We start from the raw sequence: 13,469 nt of genomic DNA, 5'->3' as shown, positions 1-13,469 counted from the left end.
AGCCTAAATGTTCGAGCACATTTACATTACAAGCTTTGCCAGTGAAATATGAGGCAAAAAACAAAAACAAACATTACATTTTTATTTATCATAAATGGAGTAAAATGTTCCAATTAACCATGATTTTGATTTGCTCTAATATTGCACAGCACTACTAGCTCACAAATGTATGTACTGTACATGCTGATTTCCTGTCTTTATCCTCAGCCTCCTGCCCTGCACAGGCAATCCAGACCACAATAGACTGCCATAACAGCACAGCCAGTGTCTCCTGGACTCCTGGTGTCGGCGCTGTTTCACATTCAGCCTTGCTGCAGAGTTCAGATGGACACACATACATCTGCAACAGCACCACCTCCAGCTGCAGTGTCACTAACCTGCCGTGTGGACAGACATATTCTGTTAAAGTGGCTGCACTGGGTCAGAACTGCAGCAGTGTTTACAGCACAGGATCCCCAGTCAGCACAGGTATGACATAGATCTGGAAACAGGACATTGATCACAGCTCCACTTTTGTAGATGCAACCTTTTGGTACATTATATGTGTACCTTAAAAAAGAGTAGAAGTTTGGAGTATTTGCTTTATCCAAGAACTTTAGTTTTGTTCTTAGTTTTTTGGTTCTGACATGATTTACTGCTTGAGATACATATGAATTAGCTTTGTTTTATTTAAATACATGTGAATAATTGTGTTTTGTGTGTCGTCCAGCTCCTTGTGCACCTCAAAACGTCTCAGCCAGTGTGAACTGCAGCAGCAACAGCGCAACAGTTCTCTGGCAAAGCAGCCAAGGGGCGACATATTACTTTGTAACGGCCACCAGCAGCAACGGGCAAACAACAAACTGTACCTCCACCAGCACGTCTTGTTCCCTCCCACCTCTGGTCTGTGGACAGAACTACACAATCACAGTGATGGCAAAGGACAGCAACTGCTCTAGTGCCTCCAGCACACCTGTCCATCTGCAGACAGGTAAGAGAGGACAGGGATCACATGGAGAACTGGGATCAGAGTCACTCTAAACAATGAATTAATGCAGTGGGTCTTATTCTCAAGAGAAAAGGGGAAAACCATTGCTTGTTCCTTAATACTTCACTGTCATCTCTCTCTCTTTTACAGCTCCTTGTGTGCCCACTCTAAGTGGTGTAAGTCTGGACTGTAGCTCTGGATCAGCTCTGGCGGTTTGGTCAGGGTCAGGTGGACCAGACCAGTACTATGTGTCGGCAGTGGACAGTCAGGGTGGAGTACTAAGCTGCAACAACACACAAACGCTCTCATGTACAGTGTGGGGACTCCACTGTGGTCGAACGTACACTTTCAGTGTGACAGCAGCACAAGGGCAGTGCACCAGCTCAGCCAGCAACACCCTGCAGTCTCAGACTGGTCAGTACAACAGAAGTAGTTCTGTATTCATTCAGTATTTCAGTTTCAGTTGTCAATATTTGATTATATAATGACAAGGAAGTTTATATTCACATTTCTAGCCTTAGTTCAGTTCAACTTTTACTAATGACTCATGAAAGTCTGAGAATATTGAAGTTTGCCCAATACATGGGTTCACCAGTGTATTCATTATCTCCTCGTTCTTTTCAGTATTCTTTCACTCTCTGTGTCTCTGTTCCTCTCTCTCTCTCTCTCTCTGTATATATATGTGTGTGTGTGTGTGTGTGTGTGTGTGTGTGTGTGTCTGTAATACAGTTATTTTTTAAATACGCCTCAAATCTTATTAAGTTTCATTGTTAAGTTTCACAAATTTACTGACGCTAAATCACAGCTTAGGAATGACTCTATTAAAGAAACTGGTGGGATATCACATGTAGTTCCAGCTGAAAAACATTATAGAATGACTGTTTAATTCAAAGGGTGGGTTGTTAACAGTAACAGGGAGGGTTTTAAAAGTCCAAATACTCGATAAATACATAAAAAAAATATCTTTCCTCTACTTTGCGGAAATTCATTCTTCGCTGGTGGTCTTGGAACGGATCCCCCACGAAAAATGAGGAATCACTGTAGCGGTATAAAAATAATTTCCTAAAAAAAGCCATAACACACACACACACATACACGCAACTGAGTAAATCAATTAACTGAATATTTCAGTGTACCGTTATAGGCTTAATCCACTCTGGCACCCACAGGAAGATAAAATGTATAAATCAACATTTATGCTTTGATTTACTCAAGACTGATTTCCTGTCTTTATCTTCAGCCCCCTGCCCTGCACAGGCAATCCAGACCACAATAGACTGCCATAACAGCACAGCCATTGTCTCCTGGACTCCTGGTGTCGGCGCTGTTTCACATTCAGCCTTGCTGCAGAGTTCAGACGGACACACATACATCTGCAACAGCACCACCTCCAGCTGCAGTGTCACTAACCTGCCCTGTGGACAGATATATTCTGTTAAAGTGGCTGCACTGGGTCAGAGCTGCAGCAGTGTTAACAGCACAGGATCCCCAGTCAGCACAGGTATGACATAGATCTGGAAACAGGACACTGATCACAACTCCACTTTTGTAGATGCAACCTTTTGGTACATTATATGTGTACGTTAAGAAAGAGTAGAAGTTTGGAGTATTTGCTTTATCCAAGAACTTTAGTTTTGTTCTTAGTTTTTTGGTTCTGACATGATTTACTGCTTCAGATACATATGAATTAGCTTTGTTTTATTTAAATACATGTGAATAATTGTGTTTTGTGTGTCGTCCAGCTCCTTGTGCACCTCAAAACGTCTCAGCCAGTGTGAACTGCAGCAGCAACAGCGCAACAGTTCTCTGGCAAAGCAGCCAAGGGGCGACATATTACTTTGTAACGGCCACCAGCAGCAACGGGCAAACAACAAACTGTACCTCCACCAGCACGTCTTGTTCCCTCCCACCTCTGGTCTGTGGACAGAACTACACAATCACAGTGATGGCAAAGGACAGCAACTGCACTAGTGCCTCCAGCACACCTGTCCATCTGCAGACAGGTAAGAGAGGACATGGATCACATGGAGAACTGGGATCAGAGTCACTGTTGATATTAGATGAAAATACATTTGTATTAAGTTATATAACAGAATAGTTTAAATATTTGTATTGCATCGTCACCTCTCAAGTGTGTGCCATCCACTAGGGGTGGGTGATATGGCTCTAAAATAATATCTGGTGATAACGATTTATTAAGTGATACGTTTATTAATTTCAAAAACACATTTTTGCAACAAAATATATTAATTTATTATCTGTAAGCGCTTACAGACAGCCACCCGGAGCGGGACTCGAACCTACAACCTCCAGGACTTTGGAACTGTGACAGAGACACTACCTGCTGCTCCACTGTGCCGCCAACAAAACATATATAACAGTTTCAAACATTTAGAAGAAGCGACAATTCTGTAAACGTTTGCTTTTTTTGTAAAAAAGAGTAACTTACCAAAATTCTGATATTTGTATTAAAAATGTAGCGTATAAATTGACCACACAACCATTAATTTCTTACATGACACCTTGGTTTATCGTACAGTGGGCCATTTATATGGATACACCTTAATAAAATGGGAATGGTTGGTGATATTAACTTGTTTGTGGCACATTAGTATATGGGAGGAAGGGGAAACTTTTCAGGATGGGTGGTGACCATGGTGGCCATTTTGAAGTCGGCCATTTTGGATCCAACTTTTGTTTTTTCAATGGGAAGAGGGTCATGTGACACATCAAACTAATTGGGAATTTCACAAGAAAAACAATGGTGTGCTTGGTTTTAACGTAACTTTATTCTTTCATGAGTTATTTACAAGTTTCTGACCACTTATAAAATGTGTTCAAAGTGCTGCCCATTGTGTTGGATTGTCAATGCAACCCTCTTCTCCCACTCTTCACACACTGATAGCAACACCGCACCGTAACTTCTCATGAAAGAATAAAGTTACGTTAAAACCAAGCACACCGTTATTTTTCTTGTGAAATTCCCAGTAATTTTGATGTGTCACATGACCCTCTTCCCATTACAAAAAAACAAAACTTGGATCCAAAATGGCTGACTTCTAATGTGCCACAAACAGGAAGTTAATATCACCAAACATTCCCATTTAATTAAGGTGTATCCATATAAATCGCCCACCCTGTACATCTGATATTTTTTAACTACACCAAAACTCCATCCAATCAGATCGATAGCCTGTTGTTGGCTAACACTGGGATCTTTTTCTATCTAGCTCGCACTAACTTACCTACCTTGTACGGTCTGTCGAGTGCTGGGGTGGAACTGATGGAGCAGAAGAAGGCGGAGCAGCAGCGGTGTCTCTTAATGCCTCTTCAGTTAAATTTGCAGCCTCCCTTAAGAGTTCAGGGCAGCTCTTCAACATTTTGGCCTCTTTAAACTATTATTAGTAGATGGAAATATGAATTGACCGTATGTAATCAATCTGTCTTGCCTTTACTGCGCAATCTAACCTATCAGGCGGACTGGATCGGAGTTAGCCCCACCCAGTGACAGATGACGTTGACAGATTTAATGATTTTGGTGCAAGGCGCATTAAATAAACATAAAAATAATTAAATGATTTAAATAATATAATTAATAAAATGTTTTAAATACACATTTAAATAACTATTAAATAAATCACACAATTATTTAAGCATTTATTTCAAAATGTAATATTAAATGAAACATGTAATTAACTAATTCTTCTTTTAATTATATCTTTATTCATTTTGTGACAAAATATTGTCACAAAAAAAACCCTCAGTATACAACATGTTGACTTTGATATTAAAAATACAATGTATTATCTATAAAATTGTCTTTTTCTGACCACCTCCCTCCATTGTGTGTTTTCTAGGCTCATGCCGGCCTGAAAACCTGACTGCCCAGGTGTTGTGTGCCAATCAGACGGTGGCTCTGGATTGGTCAGATGCCCCAGGGGCATTGCAGTACATGGTGACAGTTTCAGGAGATCAGGGCTTGCTCCAGAACTTTAGTGCAACTGCCTCTGCCCTTTCAGTTTCTCTGCCCTGTGGACAGTCCTACATTGTGATTGTACAGGGGCAGAACCAGCATTGCATTAGCCAGCGGAGTGCCCCTGTGCTCTTCAGAGCTGGTATGTTCAGTACACATTTGTTTCATTTATATATATATATATATATATATATATATATATAAAAAACGGAATTATTGATTATGTTGCTATGCACACTGCTCCACAGCGACATCTGGTGGGGCCCATTGGCCTCTAATATAGAGATGTCTCTGCACCTGAAGTATTCTATGTTTTAAAAAGCGGTCTCACCTTCTTCCATTTTGAAGGAAGGTCTCATTTGTACTTCATGGCAGTTGAAAGTTTAGTGTATTGTTAATTCTTGTGCATTATGATTAATTTAAGGCCTTCCTGCCCTACGTGTGTCTTTCTCAGGTCCATGTGTTCCCAGTGGGCTGGTTGTAGTGCAGACAAGCTGTGATTCAGCTGGAGCAGTACTGAGCTGGACCTCCAGTGCAGGGGCGGATGTGTATGTGGTAAATGGGTGGAACAGAGATGGCCACACTCTTTCAGTCCTCACCAGTCTGTCCAATATCAGTCTCCCTAAACTTTACTGCAGCCAGGAATACAACCTCACTGTCTCCGCCAGCAACCAACAGTGTAACAGCACACCCAGTTTACCTGCTGTACTTCAGACAGGTAGGGTACCACCCTGACTGTATCAGCAAAATATAACGTCGCTGTCCAATGAAAAATATGTATCTCCCAAAATAGCAACTTTACAGAAGGAAAAAACATCCCTAACTTTCAGTGGAAGTGAATGCAAACACATTCCAACCTTGACTAATGCCCTCGTAGCTAAATGCCATCAAGACCTCATAAAAATGTTTCAAAATCTAGTGTTAAGCCTTTCTAAAGTAGAAGACCAAATATATGTTAATGCCCTTTTTTCAGAAGTAACAGTGGTGACAGAACATTTGTCTGCTACAAATAATTTAATAATTCTTCAAGTTTAGATGATTGCTTTTTAAATCTTAGGTACTGAATCCCTGAAAAAAATCATGACATAAAGTTGAACGTGCGTTCCTGAGATCTACATTATTTAAAAAATGGTGGAAAAATATTTCTAGCACAACTTGTACAATTGTAGAGAGGTAAGCCAGAAGGGTCACTTAGAATGTTATAGACGTTTTGACAAGCAGATGGTAGCAGAAGTATATATTTACTTATTTATTTTGGTTACCCTTACAGGCTTCAGGGGGGAACGGGGACAGCATTAGCATTAAGAATTAGCATGCTGTACCAGCTTTAACCAGATTTTGTTCTGGTTTTACCCTTCCAGGCTAAAGGGAGGAGGGGGTGGGGGATTCAGAAGAGCTAAGTGCTAAGAATTAGCGTCCACAAGTCAGTATAACTCAATAGCCTGCCCACTGCAGAGACACAAGTAATTACACTAATTGTTTAGCTGTTGTTTAATATTTATAATTTGTATATTTATCATAAAGAACAGCTGAACAGTTTGCCTCGTCTGTGACTTGTGTCTCTGCAGTTATAATTTAAAGTACTTATCTTACCTGTGAAATGTTATCAACTTTACATTGTGTATTATATAATTTTGTCTAATATATTTTACTGTTTCTTCTGCAGGGCCCTGCTCAGCTGCTGCAGTCTCGGCTGTGCTGGACTGTGTGTCCGGTCTTGCAGTGATGTCCTGGCAGCCTAGTAATGGCACTGCACTTTATACAGCCTCCCTGCTGGACTCCTCTGGGTCATCACACAGCTGTGTAGGAGTGGGCTCACAGTGCAACATCAGCGGACTAACCTGCGGCAAGAACTATAGCGCCTCGGTGTCAGTGCTGAGTAATCAGTGTAACCTCACCACTACCCTGCCCAATAGCTTGCAGACTGGTGAGACATCCATACAGACTGTTTCATAACTGATCTGGGCTCAGATTTTTGTTTCACCTGGAGTACGGACTTTAGCTATGTTCAGTGAAAGGGGGATTGTGATCCTCTGTTGTTTTATTATGAGTCTGTGATAAAGGACTAAATTAAAATGATTCACTTACTGACACTGGGAGAAATTTGGAACCGTTTAACCCAGATGTTATGATGAGATCAGATGATGAACATGGCGTGCAATGCTTAGATTTTCTCCAGTAGAATCAAACAGTACATATTAACTAGTTCTTTATATTGCTTCTTTTGCAGCACCCTGTGTTCCTGTGAATATTTCTGTGACATCAGTATGTGCTAATAATTCAGCTGTTGTGGTGTGGAATCAAAGCCAGGGGGCGATCTCCTATTACGTCTATGCTGTGAGCAGCAATGGCAATGTTTCCTGCCAGAGCACATCACCCTCCTGCATCCTCACCCATCTCACCTGTGGTTCCACTTACTCTGCCCGTGTAGTTGCTATGGGCAACAGCTGCTCCAGTGCACCCAGCCCACCTGTGGTCATCAGTTCAGGTAACACACTGGTGATACAATGATACAAATACATTTTATCTTACTAGTATTTTTTATTATTATTATTATTATGCCTATAAATTATTACTTTTTATTATTACAAGAGACATTCACTTTGTTCCACCCCACTTTGGGACTCACTGCAATGTATCCAATGTTAAGGGCACGTTTGTTTCTTCACAGATGGGTTCAGAGTGGGTTCATTAAATCTGCAAATGTGTGTTTGAGTAGCTTTTGCATTTACATACCACATGTTTTATCAGTAGCAACATACTGGGTCTGTCCCAAAACCTAGTGAGGTGTCGCCATAGAGAGCATTTTTCATCACAGTGAGCACTCTTCCAACTTTTAGACACCTTAAATACGCTGCCTACTGACTTACCTTAATCTGGCCAAATTTTAAGGCATCAAACCCTTCCTCAGCTGCGAAGGAAATCCCATGATGCAACACAAGCACAACACCTAGCCGACGGTTGCAGAGAGTGGGAACAATCCGTGACAGTATCGTAGGGCAGATGTTGGTCAGAGCACTGCCGACTTAAACAGCTGCCTACAGAGTCAGTGCCTTCTTAGGCAGCTCACTAGATTTTGGGACATACCTATTGAATACTCGGTGCAGTCCTTCTCTGCGCTCCAGAAACCTAATACACATTGTGCACAATAACACTCATTGTTCCACAGTGTGTTGTAGATACTGAGGCCAAAGCATTTTAGACTGGATTTCAGTTGTCATCATGTCAGCTTCTGCTCTTTTGTGCTTGCCCCACAGTTCCCTGCCAGCCAACCAATGTGTCAGTAAATGTGCAGTGTGCGAATGGTACTGCTGTGTTGTCATGGGCACCACAGACAGGAGTTGTGCAGTATTTAGCCACTGCCCTGTCCTACACCTCTGGACCATTCTACTGTCAGACCAACAGGACGACCTGTACGCTGCAGGGCCTGCAGTGCAACACCGTTTACAACTTCACTGTGCAGACCTCTAATGGAGCCTGCGACAGCTCCTACAGCAGCACAGTCACTGGTGGAGGAGGTATGAACAGCTGCACCAACACCCACCGCACTAACAAAATGCTGTTTGTGATAAAGTGCCATAAAAAAAGAGTGTTTGCCTCGCCCAGATTTCCTTTATTGTTAGCACTGATTATAAATGTTCTGGTTTCTCATGAAAACATTATATTATATTCTGGGCATCTACACCTTTCTTATAACAAGATTAATTGTTGAACTTAAAATCAAATGGAAAGGCCTAGTAATGAACTTTGCCTTCACTAAAGCCCCTTATGGATTGGATTAGTTTCTCAAGGAGATGTCTGTAATAAAATATTACATGCCTCCTCTGTGATACCAGAGTGTCCTGTGGTAACCCTTGCATCCAAGTTTCTCATTTCCCAAATATTATTGTGCAGTGATATAATCATGAGGGAAGTTCTCCAGTCATATTATATGAATATAAAAGTAAAACTATACACCTGCAGCTGACATTATAATCGCTCCTTTTCTCAGCCTGCATTATCTGCTTTTCTCATTTATTTTTTTATTTTATTATTTTATTTTATTCTTCTGGAGACCTACATATAGTAACTGTTCCATTTTCATATTTGTTCACTGCTTGAAAAATATTTTCAGGGCGTATCTTTGAAAATGCGCGCTCAGAGTCTAAACACAGTGCACAGCCCAAGCTCCTATTTTATCCAGTGTGACATGAGATCTGCCTGTTACAACAGGTAACTCAGCCTGTACTTTTCCCAGAGGACGTCACAGAAAAACACATATGTTTGACTTCGGCCTGAAATAAATCTAAGCCCCTGTAAAAGAGAGAATTAACCCCTGGACCCCAAGGAAATATAATCCCATCCAGATAAGAGGCATAATTATCACTTTCAAATTAGCTATCATCAGCTGTTTAATTAGCACATCTGTGGATGCAGTTACACAGCAGTCATTTCCAGCCTTTCCTCTGTTGTTGAACAGAGTCATTCTGCTGTACACTGTATGATCACTGGATTAGGGACACCGCTCGCTCCAACACAACACACACTAACACACCACCACCACGTCAGTGTCACTGCAGCGCTGAGAATGATCCACCACCACATCACACCTGCTCTGTGGGGGTCCTGAGCACTGAAGAACAGTGTGGTAAGAGGCTAATAAAGTATGCAGAGCAACAGATGAACTAAACTCTGTAACTGTAGACGTACAAGGTGCTCCTGTGTGGTCAGTGGAGCTGATAAAACGGACAATGAGATGCAAGGTGTTCCTGATCTAGTGATCATTCAGTTTACACATATGGGTCCAGCTTAAGCCTTGTTACTTTTATCTCATCTCACTCTTTCCTTCCTGCTCTCAGTGCCATGTCCTCCGGCGAGCTTCCGTGTGGTCCCAAGTGTGCTGATAGGCCAGAGTCAGCTGCTGAGGGCGTACTGGTCTCCTGTGAACTGCCCTGACTCCAGCTACTTACTGGACGTTTCTGGAAGCATTCAAGGGGACTCCCAGTCCCTCTTTGAAATTACCTCATACTGGATAAACCGCACGTACTTTGAGACCCCTGTCCCCTGTAGCAGCACCTACAGCGCCAGTGTGAGAGCTCAGAACTCCGGTGGAACCAGCACTCCATCCACCATGGTCACAGGGACCTCGGGTATGTAACACCTGAAAAAATCCACCATAACGGTCAATCCTTCTGTCCATTCTGAGCAGTTTATCTTAATTCAAACGGCAGTATTTGTACATCCTCACAGATAAACAGGAACCTAGGTCAAGTGGATTTTATTGTAATTTCAACCATAAAAGCAACAGCGTTTCTACAGAACTACAGTTACTCAAGAGACTACGTAAAGTGCACAAGTGCAAACATATAAAACAAAGCAAGACATGGAGGAGCTTTGCTAAATATGAAAATAATAAATAGTTCTAGTGTATATTCATTATCTCTTTACACTGCAGAAACAGGTTGAACCTCTCTCTCTCTCTCTCTCTCACACACACACCTCCCTTCCTCAGTTCCCTGTCCTCCTCTGTCCGTCACCTTCACCGGCTCTAACTTCTCCGCTGTGGTGTCCTGGAACTCCTCACTGTTCGCCACAGCGTATCACGTTTACCAGAACAGCTCTCATGGCTGGATACAGCTGTGCAACACTTCTCAACTCTTCTGCTCCGTCACCAACGTCAGCAGCAGCTCCATCATGGTTACCGCCAGTAACTCAGCCGGGGAGGGTGCAGGAACCATGGACGTCTATGGTAGGACTAGACCTCTGAATACAAATAAACTTATGCATTCATTTTAATTTAAACATTTGTGATGGAGTATAATGTAGAAAACCCCAGTCTAGGCCTCGAGGATGATAAGCTAGTCTCCAGTTTTCAGCAGAGATTTCCTGCTCAGCTGTGCCTTAATATAAACGAGCGTGCCCTGTTTAAGACCTGGATCAGTGAAGATTAAATACCAAGAGATTTCTAGTAAACAATCACTATATTCAAAAGCAAAAGTGCTGTTACTCACCTTTTTACATCAGAGACATTGTTCTAACCTGTTTTATTTTGTTTTGTTTTTTCAGTGTTATCAGCTCGCAGAAAGAGAGACTTGAGTGAGATAGAGATGGGTGAGTTTGTCACACTGCAGCTATTGAATTCCTGTAATAGAAACACCTTAGAGCATCCAATAATTATTTAACATTTCACATATAATAATGTATATTCAGGATTATGAATAATGAGAATTGTTTACATTATTATTACAAATAATTTACATTATTTGTTTTATTTAGACATCGAAATAATGGAAGCTAGATCTGCTTTTCTAAGTTGCAATGCAGATAGTTATTGTTAAATGACAGTAGAGCAGCAAAGTGGCGCAGCAGGTAGTGTCTGTCACAGCTCCAGGGACCTGGAGGTTGTGGGTTCGAGTCCCGCTCCGGGTGACTGTGAGGAGTGTGGTGTGTTCTCTTTGTGTCTGCATGGGTTCCCTCCGGGTGACTGTCTGTGAGGAGTGTGGTGTGTTCTCTCTGTGTCTGCGTGGGTTTCCTCCAGGTGTGTTCTCCGTGTCTGCATGGGTTTCCTCCGGGTGACTGTCTGTGAGGAGTGTGGTGTGTTCTCACTGTGTCTGCATGGGTTTCCTCCGGGTGACTGCCTGTGAGGAGTGTGGTGTGTTCTCCCTGTGTCTGCGAGGGTTTCCTCCGGGTGACTGTCTGTGAGGAGTGTGGTGTGTTCTCCCTGTGTCCGCGTGGGTTTCCTCCGGGTGACTGTCTGTGAGGAGTGTGGTGTGTTCTCCCTGTGTCTGCGAGGGTTTCCTCCGGGTGACTGTCTGTGAGGAGTGTGGTGTGTTCTCACTGTGTCTGCATGGGTTTCCTCCGGGTGACTGTCTGTGAGGAGTGTGGTGTGTTCTCCCTGTGTCTGCGAGGGTTTCCTCCGGGTGACTGTCTGTGAGGAGTGTGGTGTGTTCTCCCTGTGTCCGCGTGGGTTTCCTCCGGGTGACTGTCTGTGAGGAGTGTGGTGTGTTCTCCCTGTGTCTGCGTGGATTTCCTCCGGGTGCTCCGGTTTCCTCCCACGCTCCAAAAACACACGTTGGCAGGTGGATGGGCGACTCAAAAGTATCCGTATGTGTGAGTGTGTGTCACTCTGTGAAGGGCCCTGTGTGAGAAAATGAATGATGATAAAAAGAAAATAAAAGAACCCAAGAAAAAGGATCAATTACAGGAGGAAGAAAAGGGGAGAGGAAGAACTAAACAGAAAATGTAAATACCTCACACATGAAACTTACCCAGATTTCCCACTGCAGGTGAGTGGAGCAGCCCCTGGCCCCAGTTCACAGTCGAGGCGACGTCAGACACTCTGAGACTGGAGTGGGCTCGGGTGGAGGGGGCGGAGTTTTACTCTTTACTGATCCAGGAACAGTCCAGCTCATCTGAACCTATCACCCTGACCGTGCGCGGAGAGGTGTCGGTCATCTCTAAACTCAAGCCAGCCACGACGTACTGCATCTCTATCTCGGCCCGTTCCTTCTACAGCCCCGGGAACTACTCAGAACCCCAGTGTGTCCAGACCAAGGCTTTGAGATAAGAGCAGTGTCTCAGTCGTGTCTCTCAGAGTGACTTTACTGACCTAGGATCAGAATAGAGATATTGATAATATTAAATTAGGGGAAACTGGTTGTAGATCAGCATTTTTACTGTGAGAAACATGAGACACTGCACATCCTGAAGGACTGGGTCTGGAGAGATGAGTCTGTTCATGTCTAACACGGGGAGAAGACTTATTATATACGAGCTTTCCACTTTTCAACAGATTAAACTCAAGCTTTATCATTTATTCAAGAAAAACCTCTTTATATATGGTTCAAGTGGTTACGTTTCCTTATAATTCCCTCAGAATATTTTACAACAAATACTCATTTCTGTTAAATTTAGAACAAAATGGGGTCTGGTAACATCAGAGTACATTAAAATGAAATACTACCCATTCTTCCAAACGCCCACATGATTAAATTAAAATCTGAAGAGTCTTTCAGAGCGGTTTGATGTGAAATTCACAAAGTCTGAATTGTTCACTGTGGTAGTTATAGGAAGAAGGCGTCTGAAGAGTTTCATTCCTCTAAAAACTACATCCAAATCATACAATAGTTTTATAACGACATTCTATTTTATTATTAGCAACTTTACAAAAAGCTTGTTTTGGGAAGAAAATAATTTGGCTAAATTTGTGTTGTCACCAATACAGCAACCATCAGTTCCACTGACATCAAACTGCTCTGAATAAAGGTATTTCTATTTCCAAAAGTGAATAACGCAGAGGTAGAATTCCCCTTAATCCCAGTCCTTGTGACAGTAAGCACTGCACTTTAAAACATTTCTAGAATATCACCTGATGTTTTGATGAGTAAATATGTAAAAAGAAAATAGCAGTAGAAAAAAACGGGCACAAAAGGCTGCGTTCACATTACCGGGTTTAATCAGATTCAGATCAGATTTTTTTTAGCCTTTATATGACACTGATCTGGATCTGATTTTTTTAGGGTTTTGTGAACAGGACAATTCTCAACTTTT

At 42.3% G+C, this 13,469-nt stretch overlaps 1 protein-coding gene across 1 annotated transcript; it reads left to right on the top strand.

Annotated features, from left to right (window-relative positions):
* The first annotated feature begins 912 nt into the window (after window positions 1-912).
* LOC136678571 (fibronectin type III domain-containing protein 7-like) lies at window positions 913-12,630 on the top strand. Its single transcript, XM_066656613.1, has 13 exons — window positions 913-970; window positions 1,118-1,381; window positions 2,208-2,468; window positions 2,710-2,970; window positions 4,825-5,082; window positions 5,395-5,658; window positions 6,607-6,867; window positions 7,171-7,428; window positions 8,198-8,458; window positions 9,779-10,069; window positions 10,432-10,668; window positions 10,986-11,030; window positions 12,206-12,630. The coding sequence occupies exons 1-13, from the start codon at window positions 913-915 to the stop codon at window positions 12,484-12,486; spliced, it is 3,000 nt and encodes a 999-aa protein (XP_066512710.1). The 3' UTR covers window positions 12,487-12,630.
* The last annotated feature ends 839 nt before the right edge of the window (window positions 12,631-13,469 follow it).

This window comes from Hoplias malabaricus, chromosome Y (genome assembly GCF_029633855.1).
Source record: "Hoplias malabaricus isolate fHopMal1 chromosome Y, fHopMal1.hap1, whole genome shotgun sequence".
NCBI lineage: Eukaryota > Metazoa > Chordata > Actinopteri > Characiformes > Erythrinidae > Hoplias > Hoplias malabaricus.
This window is presented reverse-complemented; position numbering and strand designations above follow the sequence as displayed.